This window comes from Nyctereutes procyonoides, unplaced genomic scaffold (assembly GCF_905146905.1).
Source record: "Nyctereutes procyonoides isolate TBG_1078 unplaced genomic scaffold, NYPRO_anot_genome, whole genome shotgun sequence".
Taxonomy (NCBI): domain Eukaryota; kingdom Metazoa; phylum Chordata; class Mammalia; order Carnivora; family Canidae; genus Nyctereutes; species Nyctereutes procyonoides.
The window spans coordinates 32,218,039-32,242,761 of NW_026575125.1; the positions used below are offsets into that span (position 1 = coordinate 32,218,039).

A 24,723-nucleotide genomic window follows, 5' to 3' on the forward strand; every position below is an offset into this window, starting at 1 on the left:
TGGGGCATTTGGAATTGTGGCAGTTAGGAGAAAGGTCAAGGTTGGAGCATTGTATTTTATTCAGATGGAAGTGATAATTGAAATATCACTGTGGATGAAATAAACTTTCTGTTAGGAAATATAGATGACTTTATCAAGTGATTTACAGGGCATCTAGATTATTTGAGGTAGTTTGTAATGACTTTTTTTTCTTTCTTAGCGTGCATGTATAAATGGGGAGAGGGAGGGATAGGAGAAAGAGAATCAAATATAAGTCCCACTGTAAATATAAAATTAGTATCTCTAATTTAAAAGTTATTAAGGCATTTTCTAACTTGTTATTGATAGCACTGGGTCTTTATGTTTCAATAATATTTATCCTGGTCTTATATTTCTTTTGACTTATTGATTTATGAGAATTTTGTAAGCCATTTCATTGTATATTCCAGGAGTTGACAAATAAGGGCTTGCTGCCTGTTTTTGTATGGCCCATGAACTGAGAATGGTTTTCACATTTTTAAATGATTGAAAAATTTTAAAAGAAAATTTCATGACACATGAAAATTATATAAAAATCCAACTTCAGTATCCATAAATAAAGTTTTATTAGAATATAGCCACACACAAATTTGTTTCTGTGGCTGTTGACCTCTGGTATATGTCAACAGCCATGTCATTGATAAACTACTAAGAGACCATTATTTTAAAAGTGCTTGTCTTACATAGACCATCATCTTTAAGTGATTTCTGCACTCCTTTCCTTTTTTTTTTTTTCTCATCTAGAGTGTAACTTTCATGAGAGCAGGGATTTTTTTTTTTTAAGATTTTATTTATTTATTCATGAGAGAGAGAGAGCCAGACACAGGCAGAGGGAGGAGAAGCAGGCTCCATGCAGGAAGCCCGATGTGGGACTTGATCCTGGGACTTGGGGATCATGCCCTGAGCCAAAGGCAGACATTCAACTGCTGAGCAACCCAGGTATCCCTAGAGAGCATGTATTGATTTAAAGATTATTTTATATATTATGATTTTATAATTTATTAATTTTATCATATATTAGTACATACTAATACATACTAAAAGCAGACTTTTTGGGAATAGGTTTATTTATGAAGGCAGAGGTTTATTTAGTGGTTTCCCACTACATTTAGAGTAAAATCCAAACTTTTCCCTTAGTAAAGCTTTGTATAATTTGACCTTTTGTCTCTGACTCCCAACTAGCCGTGCTAGTTGGTGCGCTTGCTAGCCTTGCTAAAGCCTTAATGAACTTCTTTCAATTCCTCTAATACCTTATGTTCCTTTATGTATAATTTAAAAAATTATTATGTCTTTCCCTGAGCCTTTAAGCTTTATTAGGGCAGGGATCACATCTGTTTTATCTACCGTCAAATCCCCAGTGCTTAGCAAAAGTACTGAAATGTAGTAAGCAGTAAGTAAATATGTGTAGAATGACTACATATCTGATTGGAAGAGCACTGGACTTGGTGTCAGAAACTCTAGATTAAAATCCTGGGGGCACCTGGGTGACTCAGCGCTTGAGCATCTACCTTTGGCTCAGGTTGGGATCCTGGGATCCTGGAATCAAGTCCCACATCGGGCTCCCTGCAGGGAGCCTGCTTCTCCTTCTGCCTGTGTCTCTGCCTCTCTCTCTCTCTCTCTCTCTGTGTGTCTCATGAGTAAATAAATCAAATCTTTAAAAAATATAAATAAATAAAATCCTGGAATGTGTTCTAAGTCTTGATCTAGATGCCAGTTACATGGATGTCTTCGTGAAGTCACTGAGATATACAGTTATAATGTAAGCGCTTTTAATGTATGTTAATAAGTTAAAGACAACAGTCCTGGGGTACCCCTACTTACTAATTTTGTGAACATGAGTGAGTCAATTCCTTTGAAATTTAGTTTTATCATTTTTCAGTAGATATTATTGTACCTACCTCATAAGGTTGTTGCAAGCACTGATAAGATGACATATGTGAAACTGCCTTATGGTTTTGAATAATTAATAGATGCCAGTTGAATCATTATTATTTGAAGTGGAGAAGATGCAGAAGGGATGCACTCAGAAACCTGGTAGAACCATCTCTTACAGAAGAGCCCTTAGGCAGCTGACCAGAGCTGGGGCTTTAAAAGCCACCATAAGGAAAGAATGGACTCCATATCATTTCTAGAGTATGCAACAGGACCCTTAAAGTCCTCTTAGCCTTAAAAATAAGGGGCTTTGGGACTTAGGAAAGAGCAGGAGACCAGGACTGGCAAAGTCTTTAGTAGATTGGCCAGAAATTAAAGTAATGGTGTATCTGAGTACCAGGGAGGACAGTAAAGTGATTGACCTACCTAACCAGTCATGAGAGAGCCATGTGGCTGAAAAATAAAGCCAGCATTGAAGTGCTTCTCTGCAAATTAAAATGTAGCTTGTAGTGTTTCAAAATTAATAAAGAGCTAGATATAATTGAATCTCAGATGATTACTGAAAGAAGAATCACTACCAGGGTTAGGAGTTTCTAGACTATGATTGTCACTGGAAGGCTGGGAAAAGAGGGGCAAGTGCATATAAAGGACATAAAAAATGAGAAGGCAAACTCTTAAAGAACTGACGGTATATGTTCCAGATTTAAATAGTACATGCAGCTGAAGCTGCAACTTTAAAATCAAATTTTATTTTTAAAAATTCAGCTCATAAAATTACATTATTCTACCCTCTATCTTAAGTAGTTATAGTTATACTTGGTGTATTGAACCAGCTTGATCAACTAGAAAATAAACCACCAGAACTAGACTGAACCAAGACATTTTGGGAGAAGAAAATCATCATCATCATTCTCGTAAGTCCTGCTGAATGTGCATTTTTTGTTGTCAACAACTATTAGCATTTAATGTTCTTTCAAAGCCTATGAAATTATGACTACCATTAATAACCCCATTAGGGATGAAGAAACTGAGGCTTAAAGAAGTTAAGTAACTTGCCCAAGATCAGATAGTAATTGGCAGGGCAGACCTCAAACCCTGGTATGTGTGGTGGCAAAGCCCATACTCTGACCTGTTTGGAACTCATGTCAGGATGTATATTACCTACCATTATTTAAGAGGCCATGATACTAGAAATCAGCGTAGTGCCAGCATGCCTTCCATATAAAAGAAATACAGAGAAGAAAATCCTGTAAATTGTAGACTTAGGAATCTTACTTGAATATACTGGAAGAGAGTATCATCTGTAACACTCTCTTACTGGATTGTAAATTCCAGAAAAGCAGAAAATTTGTCTCTTTACTTTGTCATTGTTTCTCTAAAGCCAGGTTTCTCACTCTTGATGCTACTGACGTTTCAGACAACTTTGTTGTGGGAAGGCTATCCTGTGTATTGTAGGCTATTTATCAGTATCCCTGGCTTCAGCCCACTAGATGCTGGTAGCACTCCTCCCCAGTTGCGACAAACTAAAATATTTCTAGACATTGCCAAATGTCCTTTGGGGAGAAAATTGCTCTTAGTTGAGAAAAACTGTCCTAAAGAATAGAGCAATGACTGGTAAGTAAAAGACACTAAATATTTTTAAATTGACGACAGGAATGAACATTGTTCTACAAAGTGTACTTCTTGTGATATGCAAAATAACTGGAGGAAATCCTGGAAAAGTTCGAAAATTTTAATAGTTACACATATTACATGCGTTACAAAAAAATTGAACGTTTTCCTATACTAGTTTATAGGACAGGGCTAAAGTGGATACAGGAAGGAAGGATGCATAGATTATAAATGCATCTAGCAAAAGTTATGAAATTGGTTAAGGTGATATATAAATGACTGTAATTTGATGCAGTGATCTATACTAAGGGAAACTAGGCAAACATGATGTGTCCTAAATATGTTTGATATGAGAGCTTTTCCTAAGTCTGGTTTATGTAGGCTACTAGAACCCTCATTAGACAAGATGTAGAAAACAACTTGCTTACTGAGAATTGGACTGAGAGATACTGTAATGTATGCACATCTGTATGAGATAGTACCTGAATTCCATATTGTATGAGAGTTTAAAGGAGAAAGAGATTACTTCCTGTTCAGCTAATGAGGAAAGGCTTCACCGATATTGAAGGATGAATGGAATTTTGGTAGGTAGAAAGAAAAAGCAGAGGCATAGAGTTGGAGCAGTTTAAAGTATATTTAAGGGATAAGTAGAGGCCAATTTGGCCAGTGTGGTGTAACTGTTAAGAAAGGTAGAACCTGGTTATAGAGTGTGTTCAATGCCAGGCTGGGTAAATCCACGGAACAGTGATTTTTATTTTTTAAATTTATTTTTTTGACGTTTTATTTATTTCCTCATGAGAGACACAGGGAGAGAGAGAGGCAGAGGCATAGGCAGGGGGAGAAGCAGACTCTAGGCAGAGAGCCCAATGTGGGACTCGATCCAGGCATTCTGGGATCATATCCTGAGCCGAAGGCAGATGCTCAACTGCTGAGCCACCCAGGCATCCCAGGAACAGTGATTTTTATTTTCTAAAATCTGGCTAATAGCGCTGTGCTGTTGTTCTTGTTTCTTTCTTTTCTTTTTTTAAAAAATGTGTTGCCATTACTCTAGAAGTAATGTTTAGTTTGGGATGGGGATGTGAGAATCAAGATTGACAAATACTCATGCTTAGAGAGGTATAAAAACTAGAACACACACATACATACAGAGACAGCTGAAAAAAGAGAATAGTGTAACAGTAGATCAGAGTGGAAGGACCAGGCTACACCCTGGCATCAGAGGAAGCATGGTGGTAACCTGCGACCGGGGGAGTTCAGGGTCTGGGAGTAATGTAGACAGTAAGCCTTGAACCTCAAATCTCTCTAAGGAAGTTGCATTCTTTAAAACAAGATTCTGATCTTTGGAAGTTTACTACTGGAAGACTAGGTGAGTCAGCTGACCGGTAATACTGATTTTTGTCTCCTTAGTTTCATCTTGCCCTGAGAGAGAGCTGCTTCTGGTGCCTGTTCTCTCCACCGTGTTGACCTCTAAAGAGGCAAATCCTCTTTGAAAGTTCTGGCCCATGCTCGACAACCCTTTCCTTTGTGGTTACTCTGACACAAATGCAAGGGGCTTGATTCTCTTCAAAGGGGCCTTATTAAATATGAAAGAAGAAAGAAAAAGTAAAATACAAGATGTCCTGCCAGATTTGCCTAGCATCTCTGATATCACTGTACTCTTTACCAGTCAGATCTCCTTTTCCTACTGCCATTACAGACGTCTTCTTAAAATCGAAAGCCCATATGACTCCTCTGCTTAATTATATTATGATTTCTCATACATGATCTCTCATGATTTCTCATACAGGAATTTCATTTTAGTACATTAACTTTCATATGGTTTTTCCTGGAGTGAGAATGGTTTTATAGTTCTCTTTACATAATACTTATTTATCTGATTTGGAGGGATTATATTGAAAATTAAGATGATACTTGGGGTGGATAAAGGACTTTCCTATGAACATGTATGAGAGTTCTAGCTCTTTCCAAGAGCCTTCCCCTGAATAGCTGTATCTGTATCTGAAGGGTCAGGAGGTCACTAGATTTCAGACTCTGCTTCCTGTGGTGCTGGCTTTCTGATGGGGTATATCTATGGTATCTCAAGGAGAAATCCCAGTAGGTGGGAGTACAGCTGTCCACCTCAAGTCATCTGAAGAGTTTAGACCTAACCTGTTTTGTACATTGGTGTCCTGCATAAGATTTTTTGAGAGTGGTTTGCAGCTTTATTATTTATTTATTTATTTACTCATTCATTCATTCATGAGAGACAGACGGGGCGGGGGGGGGGGGCGGTGTGCACAGGCACAGGCAGAGGGAGAAGCAGGCTCCATGCAGGGAGCCTGGGCATGGGACTCAACCCCGGGGTCTCCAGGATCATGCCCTGGGCTGAAGGCGGCGCTAAACCTCTGAGCCACTCGGGCTGCCGGTTTGCAGCTTTAAATAAAAGATGGGGGGTGGGTAATGAGAAACCATTAGATGATTTCTAAACTTCCTTTTGGTTCCAGAATTCTCTGAGAATCTAGTCCCCCTGATTTCCTTCTTAATTCATTTTATGTTAATTTTGTTCCACATAATTAATACCTTGTCAGAAAATAATGAAATTTCAGGGCTGCAAGACGCTTTAGTAGTTACCTTGTTAGGTTTCCCAAACTGAGCTCTAAAGAACAGGAGTCCTGGGCAGCCCTGGTGGCTCAGCGGTTTAGTGCTGCCTTCAGGCCAGGGCATGATCCTGTGGCCCTGGGATCGAGTCCCATGTCGGGCTCCCTGCATGGAGCCTGCTTCTCCCTCTGCCTGTGTCTCCGTCTCTCTGTGTGTCTCATGAATAAATAAATAAAATCTATAAAAAAATAAAGGAGTCCTGAGAAATATTGATTACTTACAAAAAGGATTATGTAGCCAAATACAATGAGAGACTATACTTTGATCACATTACTAATTAGCATTTTTAAGGCTCTGAGAAGTCTTATAAACCCATTTAACTTTAAGACAGCATTTCTTACATTTATTTGATTAGAGCCATGTTTTTGAATAATGTATTTTTTAACATCCTGTGGAGGTCAATTTGGGAAACACATGTAGTTCAGTGCCTTTCCTTTGTAAGGAATTTGAGATAGAAAATTATTTTCCAGTGTCACACAACTGGTTATCAGGTCTCAGTTTCATATATAGTCTCTGTCTCTGTTTCATATATGCTTAGCTTCTTTTTTTTCCACTATTTTTTAAGATATAATTGACATATAGCATTGTGTAAGTTTAAGGTATATGATGTATTGATTTGGTACATGTATATACTGTGAAATGATTACCACAGAAGGTTAACAGATCACATAGTTTTATTTTGTGTGTATATGACAAGAACTTTAATATCTACTTACTTACTGTCTTTCAAGTATATAGTATCAATGACTATAGATACTGTGCTATACTTTAAACCCCAGAATGTATTCCTCTTAAAACTGGAAGTTGGTACCTTTTGATCACCTTTCCCCTTGACCCTGGCAACTACCAGTCTACTGTCTGTTTTTATGAGTTTTTTTTTTAAACTTCAACATATGAGTGAGATCACATAATATTTGATTTTCAATGTCTGACTTATTTCACTCAGCATAGTGCCTTCAAGGTTCATCCATGTTGTTGCAAATGGCAGAATTTCCTTTTTTTGCGGCTGAATGATATTCATTATGTGGGTATGTGTATATATGTCACATTTTCTTTATCCATTCATCTGTCAGTGGATATTGGTCTGTGTCTTGACTATTGTAAATAATGCTGCAGTTGCAGTGAACATGGTAGTATAGAAATCTCTTCCAGATACTGATTTCATTTCCTTCAGATATATACCCCAAAGTGAAATTGATGGATCATATAGCAGTTCTATTTTTTTAATTTCTTGAGCAACTTTCATACTGTTTTCTTTTTAAAAAAATTTTTTACTTTAAAGATTTTATTTATTTGAGTGTGAGAGAATATGAGCTAGGGAGAGGAAGAGGCAGACTCCCCACTGAGCAGGGAGCCTGATGTGGGGCTCCATTCCAGGACCCTGAGATCATGACCTGAGCCAAAGGCAGATGCTTAACTGACTGAGCCATCTAGGTGCCCCTTCATACTGTTTTCTATAGTGGCTGTAACCAAGTTGCATTACCACCAAGGGGTACAAGGGTTCCCTTTCTTCACATCCTTGCTAACATTTGTTATCTTTTGTCTTTTTGATAATAGACATCCGAACAGGTGTGATGTGATACACCATTGTGGTTTTGATTTGCATGTCCCTGATGATTAGTGATGTTAAGCACCTTTTCATGTACCTGTTAGCCATTTGTATGTCTTCTTTTGAAAAATGTGTACTTGGGTTCATTGCCCATGTTTAAATTTGGTTGTTTTTTTGCTATTGAGTTACATGAGTTCATTCTATATTTTGGATGTTAACCCCTTATCAGATAGGTGGTTTGTAAATATACTCTCCCATTCCCTAGGTTGTTTTTTCATTTTGTTGATCATTTATTTTGTTGTGCCGAAGCTTTTTAGTTTGGTATAATCTTACTTATTTGTGCTTTTGTTGCTTGTGTTTTTGGTTGTCATGTCCAAAAAATTATTGCCAAGATCAATTTCAAGGAGTCTTTTTTCCCTTTGTTCTTCCAGGAGTTTTAGGGTTAATTTTTGTCAGTGGTATGACAGAGGTCCAGTTTCATTCTTTAACATGTGACTATCTAGTTTTCTCAGAACCATTTATTGAAGAGACTGTCTTTTCCCCCATTGAGTTTTCTCGGTTCCTTTGTCAAGTAAATATTAGTTGAATTTGTATGCATGGGTTTATTTCTGTATTTGAGATTCTGTTCTTTGGTCTGTTTGTGTTTTTATGCCAGTATCATACTGTTTTAATCATTATAGTTTTGTAATACAGTTTGCAGTCAGGAAGTATGATGTTTCTAGCTTTGTTTTTTCTCAGGATTGCTTTGGCTGTGCAGTTCCATGCAAATTTTAGGATTGTTTTTTCTATTTCTGTAAAAATCACCATTGGAATCTTTTTTTTTTTTTAAAGATTTAATTTATTTATTCATGAGATACACAGAGAGTCAGAGACACAGGCAGAGGGAGAAGCAGGCTCCATGCAGGAAGCCCGTCGTGGGACTCAATCCCAGGTCTTCAGGATCACGCCCTGGGCTGAAGGTGATGCTAAACTGCTGAGCCACCCGGGCTGCCCACCATTGGAATCTTGATAGAGATTGTGTTGAATCTATAAATGGCTTTGGGTAGTATGGACATTTTAACAATATTCTTCTAATCCATGAACATGGAATATTTTTCCATTTGTTTCCTTTTCTATTTCTTTCATGAACATCTTATACAGTTTTCAGTGCATAGATTGTTCACTTCCTTGGTTAAATTTATTCCTAGTATTTTTTTCTTTTTGATGCTATTATAAGTGGGGATTATTCTTTATTTTTCAGACAGTTTATTGTTAGATTCTGAAAACAACTTATTTTTGTATGCTGATTTTTTTTTATCCTGCAATTTTACTGATTTCTTTTATTCTGACAGGGTTTAATTTTTATAGTATCTTTAGGATTTTCTGTATATAAGATTATATTACCTGTACACAAGATCTTACTTATTCCTTTCTGAGTTAAATGCCTTTTTTTTTTTTTTAAGATTTTATTTATTTATTCCTGAGAGACAGAGAGAGAGAGGCAGAGACACAGGCAGAGGGAGAAGCAAGCTCCCTGCAGGGAGTCCGTTGTGGGACCTGATCCCAGGTCTTCAGGATCAGGCCCTGGGCTGAAGGCCGCGCTAAACCACTGACCCACCCGGGCTGACCTCTTTTTCTTTTTTCTTGCCTAATTGCTCTGACTAGGATTTCAGTACTATGTTGAGGAGGAGTGGTGAATGTGGGTATCCTTGGGAGTCTAAGACCATTCCTGGTCTTAAAGGAAAAGCATTCAATCTTTCATTGTTAAGTATGATGTGGGTTTCTCTTATGTGGCCTTTACTATGTTGAGATATATTCCTTCTGTACCTAATTCATTGAGACTTGTGTTTTTTTTGTTTTTGTATCATGAATGGATGTTGAATATTATTAATGCCTTTTCTGCATCTATTGAGATAATTATATGATTTTTTTTTTTTTTTGGAAGAGGCTGAGCAAGACAGGCATTAATTCTTCTTTAAGTGTTTGGTAGAATCCACCAGGGAAACCATGTAGTCCAGGCCTTTTCTTTATTGGGAGGTTTTTTATTATGTCTCCTTATTTATTATTCTGTCTCCTTATTCTGGTTCTGTCTCCTTATTTATAATTTATCTGTTTAGAGTTTCTATTTCTTCATGATTTAGCCCTGATGGGTTATATGTTTCTAGGAATGTATTAATGTTTTTGAGGTTGTTCAATTTGTTGGTGTATAACTGTCTCATTTTCCTTTGTATTTTTGATATTACTTGTAATGTGTCCTCTTTCGTTTCTGATCTTATTTTTTCTTGGTCTAGCTAAAGATTTTTCATTTTGTTCTTTTTAATGAACCAGATCTTAGTTTTGTTAATTTTTTCTATTTTCCTATTCTGTTCTAATATTTAGTATTTATGTCTTCTAACTTTGGGATTATTTTTTTCTTGAAAGTTTATTGCTTATAAATTTCCCTCTTAGAACTGCTTTTTCTGCATCCCATAGTTTTTCTTACATTCTATTTTCTTTCTATGTCTTAAGATTTTTTAAACATTTCACTTTTGCTTTCTTCTTTGGTCCATTGGTTGGTCAGGAATATGTTCTTTAACTCCTATGTATTTGAGAATTTTCCAGCTTTCCTCCCATTTACTCTTTTCTTGTTTCATACCCCTGTGGTTGTAAAAGATAGTTTATATAATTTGTCTTCTTGAATTTGTTGAGACTTGTGGCCTGCTATATAATCTATCATAGAAAACATTTCATGTGTACTTGAATGTGTATTCTGCTGTTTGATGGAATGTTCTGTTTATGTGTGCTTGATCCCTTTGGTCTATAGTATTGTTTAAATTTGCTGTTTGCTGATTGATTCTGTCTATATTATCTATCACTGAGAGTGGATATTAAAGTCTCCAACTGGGCAGCCCGGGTAGCTCAGCAGTTTAGTGCCACCTTCAGTCCAGGGCGTGGTCCTGGAGACCCGGGATCAAATCCCACTTCAGGCTCCCTGCATGGGGCCTGCTTCTCCCTCTGCCTGTGTCTCTGCCGTTCTTTCTCTGTGTGTCTCTATGAATAAATAAAAAATCCTAAAAAAAAAAAATAAAGTCTCCAACTAATATTGTATTGCTGCTTATTTTTCCTTTTAGTTGTGTTGGCATTTGCTTTATATATTTAAGTGTTCCAGTGTTCAAGCAGGATCAATGGGTAACCATCTCCTTGTTTGGGTGGAGCTATTGTGTTCCACAGTCAGGTGGGGCCACTAGCTGGGTTCTACCATCACCTATGGTTGGTCAAAGTCTCAGGCTGTGTTCCTTGGAGGGTGGTGCCACTGGTTGAACTCCTTGATTGGACAGAGCTTTAGGCTGGTCTCTCCAATCACCCCTGGTTATATATGGGTTCTCAGATTGTGCTCCATAACCAGATGATACCACTGACTGAGCTCTGTGTTTATACAGGGCCCATAGTTTGTGCCCTGAAGTTGAGTGGGACCTGCATGCTTATCTTCAAGGCTATACTCCTTGATTGAGTGGGGTTATCAGCTTGGTTTCCTGCCTGGGCAAGGCTACAGGCTATGTTCAACAATTGGGCAAGACCAGTAGTTTGGGCTCCTCTGCTTATCGGGGTTGTAGGCTGAGCTCCATGAATGGATGGGATTATAAGCTGGGCTGTGTCTCACAGTACAGTATGCTATGTCCCCACGTTTCCCAGGCCACTGTTCAGGCTCCTTGGTTATGTGGGGCCAGAGGCTATGCTGAACAGTTGGGCATGGCTGCTGGCTTGACTCTGAGCAGGGCTATAGGATGAACCCTGTAGCTGTTCTCATTCTCTGACTGGGCCTCCTAGATGGGCAAAGCTAAAGGCTTTGGTCAGCGCTACAGTAGAGCTGGGAATTTGCTTCCCTTCTTGGGCAGGGTGGTAGAAGAGGCTCCCTGGCCAGTTTGGACAATTGACTGGGGATCCAAATCAGGGAATATTGCCAACCAAGTTCCCTAGCCAGACGTGGCCACTGGCTTAGCTCTGCAGATGGCCAGAGCTACTGGCTAGGATCTCTGCTCAGCAGTGTTGCTACAAGCAGGAATGCCATTTGCCAAGTCCTGGGCACTGTTTGCTATAAGCCCCACCCCCTTCTCCATCTCTAGCTGATCCCCAGTGGTCAAGCCCTGCAGATCCTTCCCATGACCCTTGGGAAGTGAGACATGAGTGGGCTTCCTGGGAAGGGTCCCATATGCTGGGGAAGCTAGATCTGCCTTGGGCTTTCTTTTCCCACTGTAGAAACCATAGGCCCTGGCGGGGGCAAGGAGCTCTCAATGTGGCACTGTGCCACTGTAGGGGAAGGGTGATGGAGCCAGTGTGTCCAGTCCTCTTACCTTACTAATGTGGGATTTTCACATTGTTGTTTTTTTCTAGTTGCCAGTTGGTCTCCTTGTGAGAGGGACTATAGTTGGGAATGACCTAAATGGCCGTCTTGATGATATCATTCTCCCCTATATCCTTAACTTCAAGTAGGTTATACATTCCTTAATGGACAGATAGATTATGTCTTATAATTTTGCCTCTCTGGTGCTTAGCTCCATCTTGGGAATGTAGTAGGTGAATAATAAATGTGTGGTAAAGGGGATCCCTGGGTGGCTCAGAGGTTTAGTGCCTGCCTTCAGCCCAGGGCGTGATCCTGGGGTCCCGGGATTGAGTCCCACGTCGGGCTCCCTGCATGGAGCCTGCTTCTCCCTCTGTCTGTGTCTCTGCCCCACCCCCCGTGTGTCTCTCATGAATGAAAAAATAAAATCTTTAAAAAAAATAAATGTGTGGTAATTCTATGTTTGAACCCTGTAAGAAAATGAAGCATACTATGAATTAGCTTCTGTGTATGTATTTTCATCTTTTAAAAACAGAATTGCTGTTTTTCCATGCATACCTGCGTTTGGATAATGTGGAGTTTTATCCTCCAAAATTTCATTTGTCAGTAGTTCATGGTTATTGATTCATACTGTTTATTGGTAATAGCTCTGTGGAGTGCTTTGCTTCAGGGATAATTTAATTAGGGGCACTGCTGTTTGACACCATTCAGGAAAATGTTACAACTGTAAAGAGTATTCGATTTGTCACTGAATGACACTTAATAGAAGCCAGGGATAGGCAAATAACATGCCAACTTGGTTATTAAAATTGGGTCTTTTGGCATTTTTGTCCAACATTTTTTGTTTATATCATTGCCGTCCTAAGAAATAAGCATGTGACCATTTTGATGACTTTTATTTGGCAAGGGCAGAAACTAATGCCAGATAAATAAGGATATTGTAAGTTGATACAGATGGAGTCCATGCTTTCAGAATGCTGTGTTTCTGTTCTCTGAAGTTAGATATCTATTTGTGATGGAGAATACATTTGTGTAAGGGGGCAAGATTGGCATGCACTAAAATGAAATCCTCATGTTGACTACATCAGCTTTAATGGAACTTATTTGATATAGTGACTCAGCCTCTATGAATCTGACTATGTGTATGTGCTGTGTTTTTATACAGGGAATCATAATCCAAGGGCCTGCCAGAGACCACAAGAAAACATGGGGAGGAGTAAGTTTCTCTTTGCTTTTTAATAATTCATACTTTCTCCATATTAATCTATCTAGGAAATTAAATTTGCAATTCAAAAGTTTTTTTGGTGGACATCTAAATTGTATTTCTGATTAGTGTTAGAAAGTTTTTGTCTGAAGCAGGGCAGTGCAGAGAAAGACCAACAGACCACATACTGCTCATTGGCAAGGGTCTTGTTTTTTCCCCTCCTTCCTTCTGCTCTTTTCTGAACATATCCCAGTACAGGGAGAGAAGGCTCAAACTTGTTATATATAGACCTACCCTAATCCCAGTTTCTTTACAACTCTTAGTACAGTTACCCATGTGCTTACAATGGTTTCTAAGCCTTGTTGATAATGACATAAACAAACAAACAAAAAAGTGATTCTGTTGTGCAGCCAATGACACTATTAAAAAAATTAATCTGTGAGGTTGATTTATTAGATTGTTTTGATTTTCCCTAAAATGTTAAAGCCTGGCATTAAGAACCATTGGATGAGGGATCCCTGGGTGGCGCAGCGGTTTAGCGCCTGCCTTTGGCCCAGGGCGCGATCCTGGAGACCCGGGATCGAATCCCACGTCGGGCTCCCGGTGCATGGAGCCTGCTTCTCCCTCTGCCTGTGTCTCTGCCTCTCTCTCTCATTCTGTGTGACTATCATAAATAAATAAAAATTAAAAAAAAAGATTAAAAAAAAAAGAACCATTGGATGAATTTCTTTGATTTTTTTTCTTTCTCATAAAGCTATTTATGGGCAGTAGACAATACACAAATTCAAGGTCATTTTGTTGTTAATATTAACCAGCCACCAGTGACTTCATAAATAATCCTAATCAAAATAGACAGTAAAACCAGATGCATAAAGGACCTCAGAAGGTCCTTAGTGTAGTATAGTGGACATAGTCAGAGGCCTGAATTCAAATTCTACTTCTACAACCTTGGTCAAATCCTAGAGTTCCCCTACATTTGCTTGTCCATCTCTCAAGTGCACTTGTCTCTGCACTTGTAGCCTCGGGGAGTTATGGTTGGCATAATGTAATGATATATATAAAAGTATGTTGAGGACTCTAAAGTATGTAGAAGAGAGTAGTAGAATTTGCTCATTGCTGTCCTTATTGAATAAGTTTATTCTCACTCATTCTTTTTTTAAAAAAAAGCTTTACTGATTTGAGAGAGAGAGACAGCATCCATGTACAAGCAGGACGAAGGGCAGAGGGAAAAGGAGAGAGAGAATCCTAAGTAGACTCTGTACTGAGTCCAGAGCCTGATGTGGGGTTCAGTCTGTGACCCTGAAATCAGACCTGAGCCAAGAGTCAGCTGCTTAGCTGATTGAGCCACCCTGGCGCCCCCATTGGTTCTGTCTTTTAACAGTTAAAATGAAGATATTTGATCAGATGTTTCTGTAGGCCACAGGGCTGGGACTAGGGTTGTGCAAGTGACAAAGAGTTGCCTCTTTATGTTTCATGCTCTAGGTACTTTGCTTGCCGCACCTTAGTATGGTCCCTGGTAGGCAGCACCAAGGATTATGGATCAATCATGGAAAATTTCTTCCTGAATTTTGTTGAGTCAAACTTTGCTTGTTTTTTCCAGTGATTTCCTTGGGTATTGATTAGCCCCAGGGATTCTGGGTCTTTCCCAACATCCACAAAATACACCAATCTCCTGATAGTTTAGAAATGTTAAAAAAAAAAAAAAAAAAGTAAATTTGAAAACAACTGGTGAACGTTCTGGGACTAATCCATTCCATGTCCTAACCCCAAATCAACTGTAAACAGAAGTTTCCAGAGCAACACTCTGTGGCTTGGTCCTCACCTAAACTCAAGCTTCAGGTGGATTTGGAGAATGTTTGGATTGTTGGATTTCATCATGACCACACCTAGAAGCTGCATGGAGAGCAATACATTCCTTATTGTTTCCTCTCTTCCTTTTCAGAATGATCATCAGGTCATTAGCAAGGAGATCATTAGGAGCTTACTTTAAAAGGTGCTTCACTGTGCTCGCTTTGGCCGCACATATACTAAAAGGTGCTTCAGCAAGTCTTTGTTTAAATGGTCAATTTGGCCCAGGTCGTGATCCCAGGGTCTTGGGATCGAGTCCCGCATCGGGCTCCCCACAGGGAGCCTGCTTCTCCCTCTGTCTATGTCTCTGCCTCTGCCTCTCTCTCTGTGTCTCTCATGCATGAATAAATCTTAAAAAAAAAAAAAATGGTTAGGCAAATAATCGGAGTTCTTGTTACAGGATAGGGCATGGTAATGTTATCTGTGAGGATGGACATATTTCCAATCCAGAGATGTGAAAAGGAAATTACTCCAAAAAATGCTACTTTACAAACACATGGAAGCTTATAATAGCATTTTGACTCTTTGTGTTGACCACTTTAAAAGCATCCTTAACATCCTGAATCTCAAAGACTCTATCCTTTACTCTCTCTGCTTTACTTAGCTTGCTTGATTTCACTTGCTAATTGCTATCACTGTTAGTAGGGAAAAAAAGATGTTACTATGCAGTAATTTTTTTCTCTTCTGGCATCGTACAATGAAGTTTTTACTGGATTTGGCAAAGATTCTCACAAACATAGCACAATGTGTCATACAAAGGGACAGCAGAGGAAAATATCACAAAGACATGGCATTAGCCTCATTAATGAGGAGGCATGAAAACAAAACACAGCTGGAAAACCATGCAGTGTAAGTGAAAAGTTAAAAATATTGGTGTGAATTTCTTTTAGTATATTCTTTGATACTGGATGAAGAAATTATTTATTAATATGTATTAGATGAATCATTCTTTTATGTGACATGAAAAAAATTATAAGCCAAGTCTTAAAAATGTTGGTGAGAGGATGAGAACACACTTGTGTATTTTTTTTCACACTCGTGTATTTAATTTTTTATTAGACCACCATCAGTGTTCATTTTATGTATCATTGAAATCTCATTTACTACATATATTTGAGTTCTGAGCTACAGCTTTCTATTTAGGACTTTTAAGAATATATAATTATATGGGCACTGAGGAGGGCACTTGATGGGATGAGTACTGGGTGTTATTCTATATGTTGGCAAATTGAACACCAATAAAAATCAATTTATATAAAAATATATAATTATTTTGATATCAATGATTATCTGTGGAATACTTCATAACTTAGACCTTTCTCATACATTATCTTATTTGAGTTATAAGAGAACCCTCTGATGTAAATAGAGATATTATCTTCATTCTGTATATTATAAAACTGAGGGTCATGAGAGAATTTCTTCCTTTTTTTTTTAAAGATTTATTTATTTATTTATGATAGACATAGAGGGGCAGAGACACAGGCAGAAGGAGAAGCAGGCTCCATGCTGGGAGCCTGACGCAGGACTCGATCCCAGGACTCCAGGATCGCCCCCTGGGCCGAAGGCAGGTGCCAAACCGCTGAGCCACCCAGGGATCCCCTCATGAGAGAATTTCTTTTTTTTTTTTTTAATTTTTATTTTATTTATGATAGTCACACAGAGAGAGAGAGAGGCAGAGATACAGGCAGAGGGAGAAGCAGGCTCCATGCACCGGGAGCCCGACGTGGGATTCGATCCTGGGTCTCCAGGATCGTGCCCTGGGCCAAAGGCAGGCGCCAAACCGCTGCGCCACCCAGGGATCCCATGAGAGAATTTCTTATCTAAACTCCATAGCCTAGGGGGATCCCTGGGTGGCGCAGCGGTTTGGCGCCTGCCTTTGGCCCAGGGCCCGGTCCTGGAGACCCGGGATCGAATCCCATATCAGGCTCCTGGTGCATGGAGCCTGCTTCTCCCTCTGCCTGTGTCTCTGCCTCTCTCTCTGTGTGTGACTATCATAAATAAATAAAAAATTTAAAAAAAAATTAAAAAAAAAATAAATAAATTCCATAGCCTATAAAATGGAGAACCATAATGCAAACCTAGGTTTCCTTATGTCCTATGCAGTTTTTTCCTTTCTTCCAACAGATCATGTTCTGATTACCCAAGTCATTAGTAGTGTATAAAGTCAATTAAAAGCTTAGGAGCTATCTGTTGATTTGATTGGTATGGAAGAAAATACTTTCTAAGACCTACAATGATGTTCATATACTTCTTGCAACATGGGGGACTGGACAGTCCCCCATGGACAAAAGGAATTGGCTCACTGTTAATCACCATTTATGTTAACGGCTAAAACACATGTATCAGATGTGGAATGCCTCAAATATGTCTTCTGAGCAGTGGGAGACACAACCCCACAGTGCGGGGTACCTAAAGTAAGGGGTCTAAAACACCACTTACTGATTGATAGGTTTTTGTCTTTGTGGTTTTTCTTAACAGGAAGAATGGAATGCATTATGGTTATGGAACACCAGTATAGTAGGAGACAACAGGGGAGATGCTATTAAAAAAAGGAACAGCATGTAGAAATAAAATCATGTATAAGATTTTAGTGGAAAATTAATATTTTTACACAGAAGAGAATGTTATTTTATAAATGTGTATATATATATATATCGGCTCACAAAATATTATAAACATAATACTAGAGTATTTATCACCTTCAGATGGAAATTACAACTTTATTCTATCTTTTCATCCCCCCACCCTCTGAGCAACTGGTATATTCATAACAAAATGACAAAAGTCTCAATACTCCACAAAGCAATTTCTTGGGATTTTTCTTGCTGAAGATTTTGGGAGTTACTGTTTTGTTACAATGTTTTTTTTTTTTCTTTTAAGATTTATTTTAGAGAGTGAGTGAGAAGAGTGTGGGGTGGGGAGGGGCAGAGGGAGAAGGAAGAGAGAGAATCCAAGCAGACTTTCCCCTGAGCACAGAGCCCAATGCGGGGCTCAATCTCGCAACCCGGAGATCATGACCCAAGCTGAAACCAAGAAAGAGTTGGTCACCCAACCAATTTAGCCACTCAGGTGCCCCTGTTTTGTTACAAAGTTTGAGTAGAATTTGATTTTTAGGTTGTACCTCTTTTCCATGTGAATTTTTTTATATCAGAACACACTGCATGTTCTAAGTGCTAGAGCAGCAATTCATGATATTTATTAGCCAAATATATAGTTATTGATTGCTAATTTCACTGTCTTTACCTTAAGAACAGAGCTCCTGGAGGAAATTTATTGTGTTGTCTCAATAATAGCTATCCACAAGATGCTCCTACACCTGTTTTACAAAATGGGAATAATATTTAGCCATGAATCTTCACAAGGATTAATTTTGCAGGACGCCTGGGTGGTTCAGTGTTTGAGCGTCTGCCTTCGACTTAGGGCATGCTCCTGGGGTGCCAGGATCGAATCCCACATCAGGCTCCTTGACTGGAGCCTGCTTCTCCCTCTGCCTATGTCTCTGCCTCTCTCTCTCTGTCTCTCATGAATAAATAAAATCTTTTTAAAAAATGATTAATTTTGCTTCATTGTGTAGAAAACAATATTGGGAATAGATGAATGATGGCAAGTAGACAGGTCTTATTTGTGGAGAATAATTCAAATAATGTAGCTTAGCATATTTTGTTTCTCCTCTTCCAGTATTTAGTCTTTGGAAATATCTGTTACCTAGCCTAGAAGAAAACCTGGGTCTCTTAAGATCTGAATCTGAGAAGTGAGTTTCCATCTTCGTTTTCTAATACCTAATGAAATGTCCTTGATGTTCTAGTAGCCATGAAAATATTGTTGTACTTTAAAAAAACAGCAACATTGTGCCAGCATAATTTCTTTGAGTCCCTGGATATACTTGGCTCCTTTATCCCGAGAAACACAAACATGTTCCCCCACTTATCAAGACTTAGTGGAAGGAACGATGGTTTAGAGCTACCACAGTAAATCTCTAAGCTCTTTGATTCACTGCTGAACTACTGCTCAGTTGAGGCCAATCCTAAACTTTAACTTTGAGCATACAGCTCTATATTTTCAAACAGGGAATGAACATTCAAACTGACAAGCCTTGTAAAGTGACTGTCTCTTAATGTAGTGTCTAATTTTATTAGACAGCTCCCTGGTTTATAGTTCAAGTAAAGGCACACATTTAAAGCCAATTAATTATTTCATTTTCTGGCCTGTATTAAATTTCAGAGTCTCTTTATTACAGTAGCATATTCATGCCTCTGCAGTTTAGATGATGTCACCAATTTATCGTAAACCTTCATCTTCATAATTTTATAACAGTAATACAAATCTGCTTGGGGTTGACAGCAGCCATTATTTTTTCCTGGCAAGTCTTTTCCACTAGGAAAATGAGGTAACTTTTTAAGGGTCAAGCTAATTTAAAAAAAAAAAAAACCCTCATTATAGTGCTTGATGCTTTTTGTCTTTGATATAATCCTCTCTGCCTTTTATCTATTTAACAAGAAAATAACCTTTGGAAAAAAAAAAAGAAAAAAAAAAGAAAATAACCTTTGGTACATAAATTAGGTTTGCACCGTTGACATTTTTTTCATTTGAGGCAAAATTCCCATAACATAGAATTCACCATTTTAAAGTGTACAACTCAGTGACAGTACGTTGACAATTTTATGCAACTATCTATTTCCAAAAATTTTCATCACCTCCAGAGGAGACCCCAGACTTATGAGGCAGTCGGTCTCCATTCCTCCCTCTCCCTTTCTCTATGGATTTACCTATTCTGGATATTTCATACCAAGGGACTAATACAGTATATGACCTTTTGTGTCTGGCTTTTTTCATTTTTTTAAGGCTTATCCATGTTGTACTAGTATTAGTACCTTATCCCTTTTATGGCTGAATAATATTCCACTATAAATATACCACATTTTGATGATCTGTTCATCAGTTAATGGACATTTGGGTCGTTTCCGCCCTTTGATAAGTAATGCTGCTGTGAACATTTTTATACTAGTTTTTGTTTGAGTATCTGTCTTCAGTTCTTTGATATGTGTATCTAGGAGTGACAGTTAACGTTTTGGACTGAATAATTCTCTGTATGTGTGTGGGGGTGCTGTCCTGTGTGTTCTAAGATGTTTAGCAACATCATTGTCTTCTCCACACTAGATGCTAGTAGTTCCTTCCTTTCCAAGTTGTGACAACCAAAAACATATCCAAACATTGCTAATATGTTTCCTAGGGGTGCAAAATTGCCCTGGGGCTGAGAACCACTGATTTAAAATAAAGGAAAGTAAATCTTTAGAGACAATCCATAATTCACATATTATGATGTTTTTCGTAGAAGTAATTTGAGTCTAAAGGAGAGCATGATATTGTTCTGGAAACCAAGGTATAGCCCTGGTTCTTTTTTTTTTTTTCTTTCTTTTTTAAAAAAATATTTATTCATGAGAGACAGAGAGAGGAGAAAGAGAGAGAGGCAGAGACATAGGCAGAGGGAGAAGCAGGCTCCATGTAGGAAGCCCGATGCGGGACTCGATCCCAGGACCCCGGGATCATGACATAAGCCAAAAGCAGACACTCAACCACTGAGCCACCCAGGTGCCCTGAAAAGTCATTTCTGAAGTCCATGTGCTAATTAACAAAGGCACAGATTTGTCAGAGAGACTCCATTTCTTAAACCTGTTATGCTCTGCTCTTGGTGGCAGGAAAAAAAGGTAGTCAAGTGCTCTCTTTGAATACTATCTGAATAGCCACCTCTGGAATGTAGCTTTTTGATTAACTGTAGAACATGTTCTATTAGGACAATTATCTACTCCTAGAGTCTAGATTACAGCTAACTATCACATAGGTAATATCATACTATCTATGTTGACAAGTCATAAAGCATTCACTATAACATAGAGTTAGGTATTTAAAACCATATTTCATATTTGCTGAGTTCTGCAACTCAGCATCAACTGGCTATTTTTTTCCCCATCAAATGGCCATTATCAGTTATAGTTATTTCCATATTCTTCCATATGGGACAGAACTATAATCAGTGTAGATAGGGTCCATAAACTAAAATGAAACTGTTATGGTTCTAAGAATTATAAACACTAAGACACATGATACTCTCGCTGATATGATCGAGGCACTAATGACAGGAGAAATAATCAGTTTTGGAATTCTTTTGTTTTGATGATTCTACCTGATTGTGTGCTTAATTTTGTATATGTTAGACCATTTGCTAATTCTGTATTTCCAGTGGGTAAGGTGTACCCCCCTCATCCATAAATACCATGTATTAGAGTGTCATATCTTTAAATCAAGTCTTATGCTCACTAGTAACTTGATTGCTGCCACCTACCATTTCATGAAAGAGTCTTTAATAAGAAGGAGCTATAAATTGTAAAATTTCCTTCAAAGAAAATTTGGCCTTCTTTTTTTTTTTTTTTTTTTGAGACCATCTATTAGACCTCCATTATCTATTAGATATCTTTTTCTTTGTATCTCATTATTTCTTATTAGGCATAAAATCATTGGACAAGGGACATCTGAATATGTTATTAAATTTGGCTTTAAAGAAAACCATATTGAGTTAGTAAGACTCACTCTGATAGACCCATGTTTGTTTTGTTTTTAAAGAATATTGACTTTATAGACCTTCATTATCTCTGTTGTTTTCTCAGAAATCCATTTCTGGCATTTGTTCCACACTTATTCCTGGAAACCTGTTACAATCTGGCATTTTGTCACATACCTCTAGAAGCACAAAGATTTTTTAAGTGTTAGGTAATGATCATAACCACCACATTGTCCTTAAGCAGCAGCTCAAGGATAGTAAAGATATTAATAATAATTTCTTCTCTCAAACCCTGAGACTACCCACTCTCACTAGTTTAGTCCTGTAATTTCAAATTAATTTTTTAAATATAGGAGTTCTCAAATGGGCTTCAGCTCCCTAATTCCCATGAAAACATATATATACTACATGCCATTCTAGCTAAGTTGTACATTTGTGACATCTTGGTTGGGTACATGAATACCACTATACAACAAATTCTGAATTATAAAACCTACCCCCTATGAAAAAATTAACCTTTAAGTTCTACATACAGGTTACAGTGGTGAAATACAATTGGGAAATACTTTATTTTTTTCCCACCTTACCAAGAAATAGGAAGATTGTCCGAATGGCATCTTTTTAGTTTGCACAATTTTTTTGTTTTTTTTAAATATTTATTTATTTATTCATGAGTGATACGAGAGAGAGAGAGAGAGAGAGAGAGAGAGAGGGAGAGGAGAGGGAGAGGGAGAGGGAGAGGGAGAGGGAGAGGGAGAGGGAGAGGGAGAGGGAGAGGGAGAGGGAGGCAGGCAGGCAGAGACATAGGCAGACGAAGAAGCAGGCTCTTCGCAGGAGCCCGTGTCCTGCATCCCGGGATCACTACCCAAGCCGAAGGCAGCCACCCAACCGCTTTTCCCGCTTTTCTCGCTTTTCCCGCTTTTGGACTTCCTGATCAGTGAGAGAGCCTGCTTCTCCGTCTCCCTCTGCCTGCCACTCCCCATGCTTGTGCTCTCACTTTCTTGCTGTAAAATAAATAAAATCTTAAAAAAAAAAACTTTTTAAAAAGTATATTTATGGAAACAGTTCTAAAACAGATATCATCTACTTCCTTCCTAAACAATATCCTGAACATCATATGGTCCTTTCTTCGTGACTCAGGTTCTTCATTATAAACATAATCACTGATGCCTACAGCTTTGGGAGTTGTTAGTAGGGGGAAGGGGGAACTTAAAGCGTATTCCAGATAACCCTCAAAGGGCCTTCTGTCTCTTTTCCTTTGCCTTCAGATTAATCAGCTTTCACTTTTTGTTTTCTCAGTATGTTGATGTAATTCAGCCCACCCCTGCCCCTTCTACTTTTTAGTTGTAATGTGCAGTGAGGCATTCAAGTTTCATAGCCAGGCTTGTGGATGAGGGGTGCATGAGTTGATCCTTGATGTGTCTAAGGGAGCTGGGGCTTCCTGTAGGTAAAGGGTAAGATAAATTGTAATTCAAGACCTTGGTCATCTCTTGTTTCTAAGTTTATGAGATTTGAGTATTTTCTGCATAAATGATATGTTGCTATTAATATCCGTAATGATCAGTTAAAATATTGAATAGCTACCTGAACTATCAGATAACCTAAAAATGAAAACAATTATTCAGTATCTTTGCATAATTAATCCAGCAATTATGCAAAGAATACTGAATCAGTATTCAGTATTCTTGTACCTACTCTTGATTCTCTTTATACACACACACACACACACACACACACACACACATATATATATATCGTGTATAATTTTCATTTCTTATTCTAGCCTTCCTAAGATCTTTTTTTGTGGTCTATTGTTAAAATTCTAATGATAATAGGCTGTCAGAATACAGAATATTTGATCAAGCTTTAAGTTAATAACAGTAAGCATGTAAGTTATTGGATGCTTCCTTATGATTTTGTTACAAATATCAGATCCTTATAAGGACCAGAAATATACCTTAATTTACATTTTATTTATTTTTTTTAAAAAAAGATTTTATTTATTTATTCATGAGAGAGAGAGAGGCAGAGACACAGACAGAAGGAGAAGCAGGCTCCATGCAGGGAGCCTGACGTGGGACTCGATCCCGTGTCTCCAGGATCACACCCTGGGCTGAAGGTGGTGCTGAACCACTGAGCCACCTGGGCTGCCCCTTAATTTACATTTTAAAGAATTTCTGAAATCTTAAAATCTCTTATCTCCCAAATATTTATTAATCATCAAAGTATATTGTGGCCGCTCCCCAGCATTAGATAATTAAAAGAACCTATGAAATTCTCATAAGGCTTTAATAGTGGCTAAAGGTATGGTGCAGCAGGACAAAAATGGCTAAGGCAATTTTTAGTTGCACAGGACACACTTTGTCTTCTAATTATGAACCACCGAGATATGTCTAAGATAACCTTGTTTCCAGGGGACCCAAGGCACAAGTTCACTGAGAATCTTTGATATTCTGTTGGTCATATAGGTGAAAATAGACTGCATAATCAATTAAGTCAGATGCAAACCATCAATCTATACATTTTCAATAAACAATCTAAACTAGTACAGAGTGCCTCCAGGGGAGTTTCAGACTTAATACAGCACCTTATAAAGCTAGTATATTTCATCCTAAACTTCGGCAAGGAGACCAAACTCCCAGGCATCCCTAGAGTTAAGCACACAGACTCACTGCAAGTTAACCTGATCCTTATTCATTCTGTATTTTCTGAGGGTATTTTTATTATCAGTTTGGCAGATCTCGTTTTTCCTTTTATGTAATAACTGCCACCATGATGATGACAAGTCACACTACTATTTATTGAGTATTCATTCTTTGCCAAGCCCTGAGTAAAGTACATAATGTATATTACCTCATTTAAAACTATGAGATTGGTGCTATTATTCCAGTCTTATAGATGAAGAAAGCAAGCTTAGGGTTTTTGCTTTTCTCACATAGATGTTTGCTCTAACAACTTTTTCTTACTTTCTAAATGTGGAACTGATGTGCACCACTGACCTTGGGATACCAATGAGATCACATTTGTTTCTCAAACAACCACAGTCCCTGGTAATACAAGAATGTCTTTCTTCCTTCCCTGACCAACCCTGTTCCCATGGGTAATTCAAGAACTGTAGGAATGCACGT

At 38.2% G+C, this 24,723-nt stretch overlaps 1 protein-coding gene across 2 annotated transcripts in view; it reads left to right on the top strand.

Annotated features, from left to right (window-relative positions):
- Window positions 1-24,723, top strand: part of PRRG1 (proline rich and Gla domain 1) — a 148,964-nt gene that overhangs the window by 47,835 nt on the left and 76,406 nt on the right. For both annotated transcript variants that reach the window (XM_055338911.1, XM_055338912.1), the window contains exon 2: window positions 13,150-13,200. In XM_055338911.1, coding sequence (XP_055194886.1) covers window positions 13,191-13,200 — 10 coding nt within the window. In that variant the 5' untranslated portion in view covers window positions 13,150-13,190. The remainder of the gene's footprint in view (window positions 1-13,149; window positions 13,201-24,723) is intronic.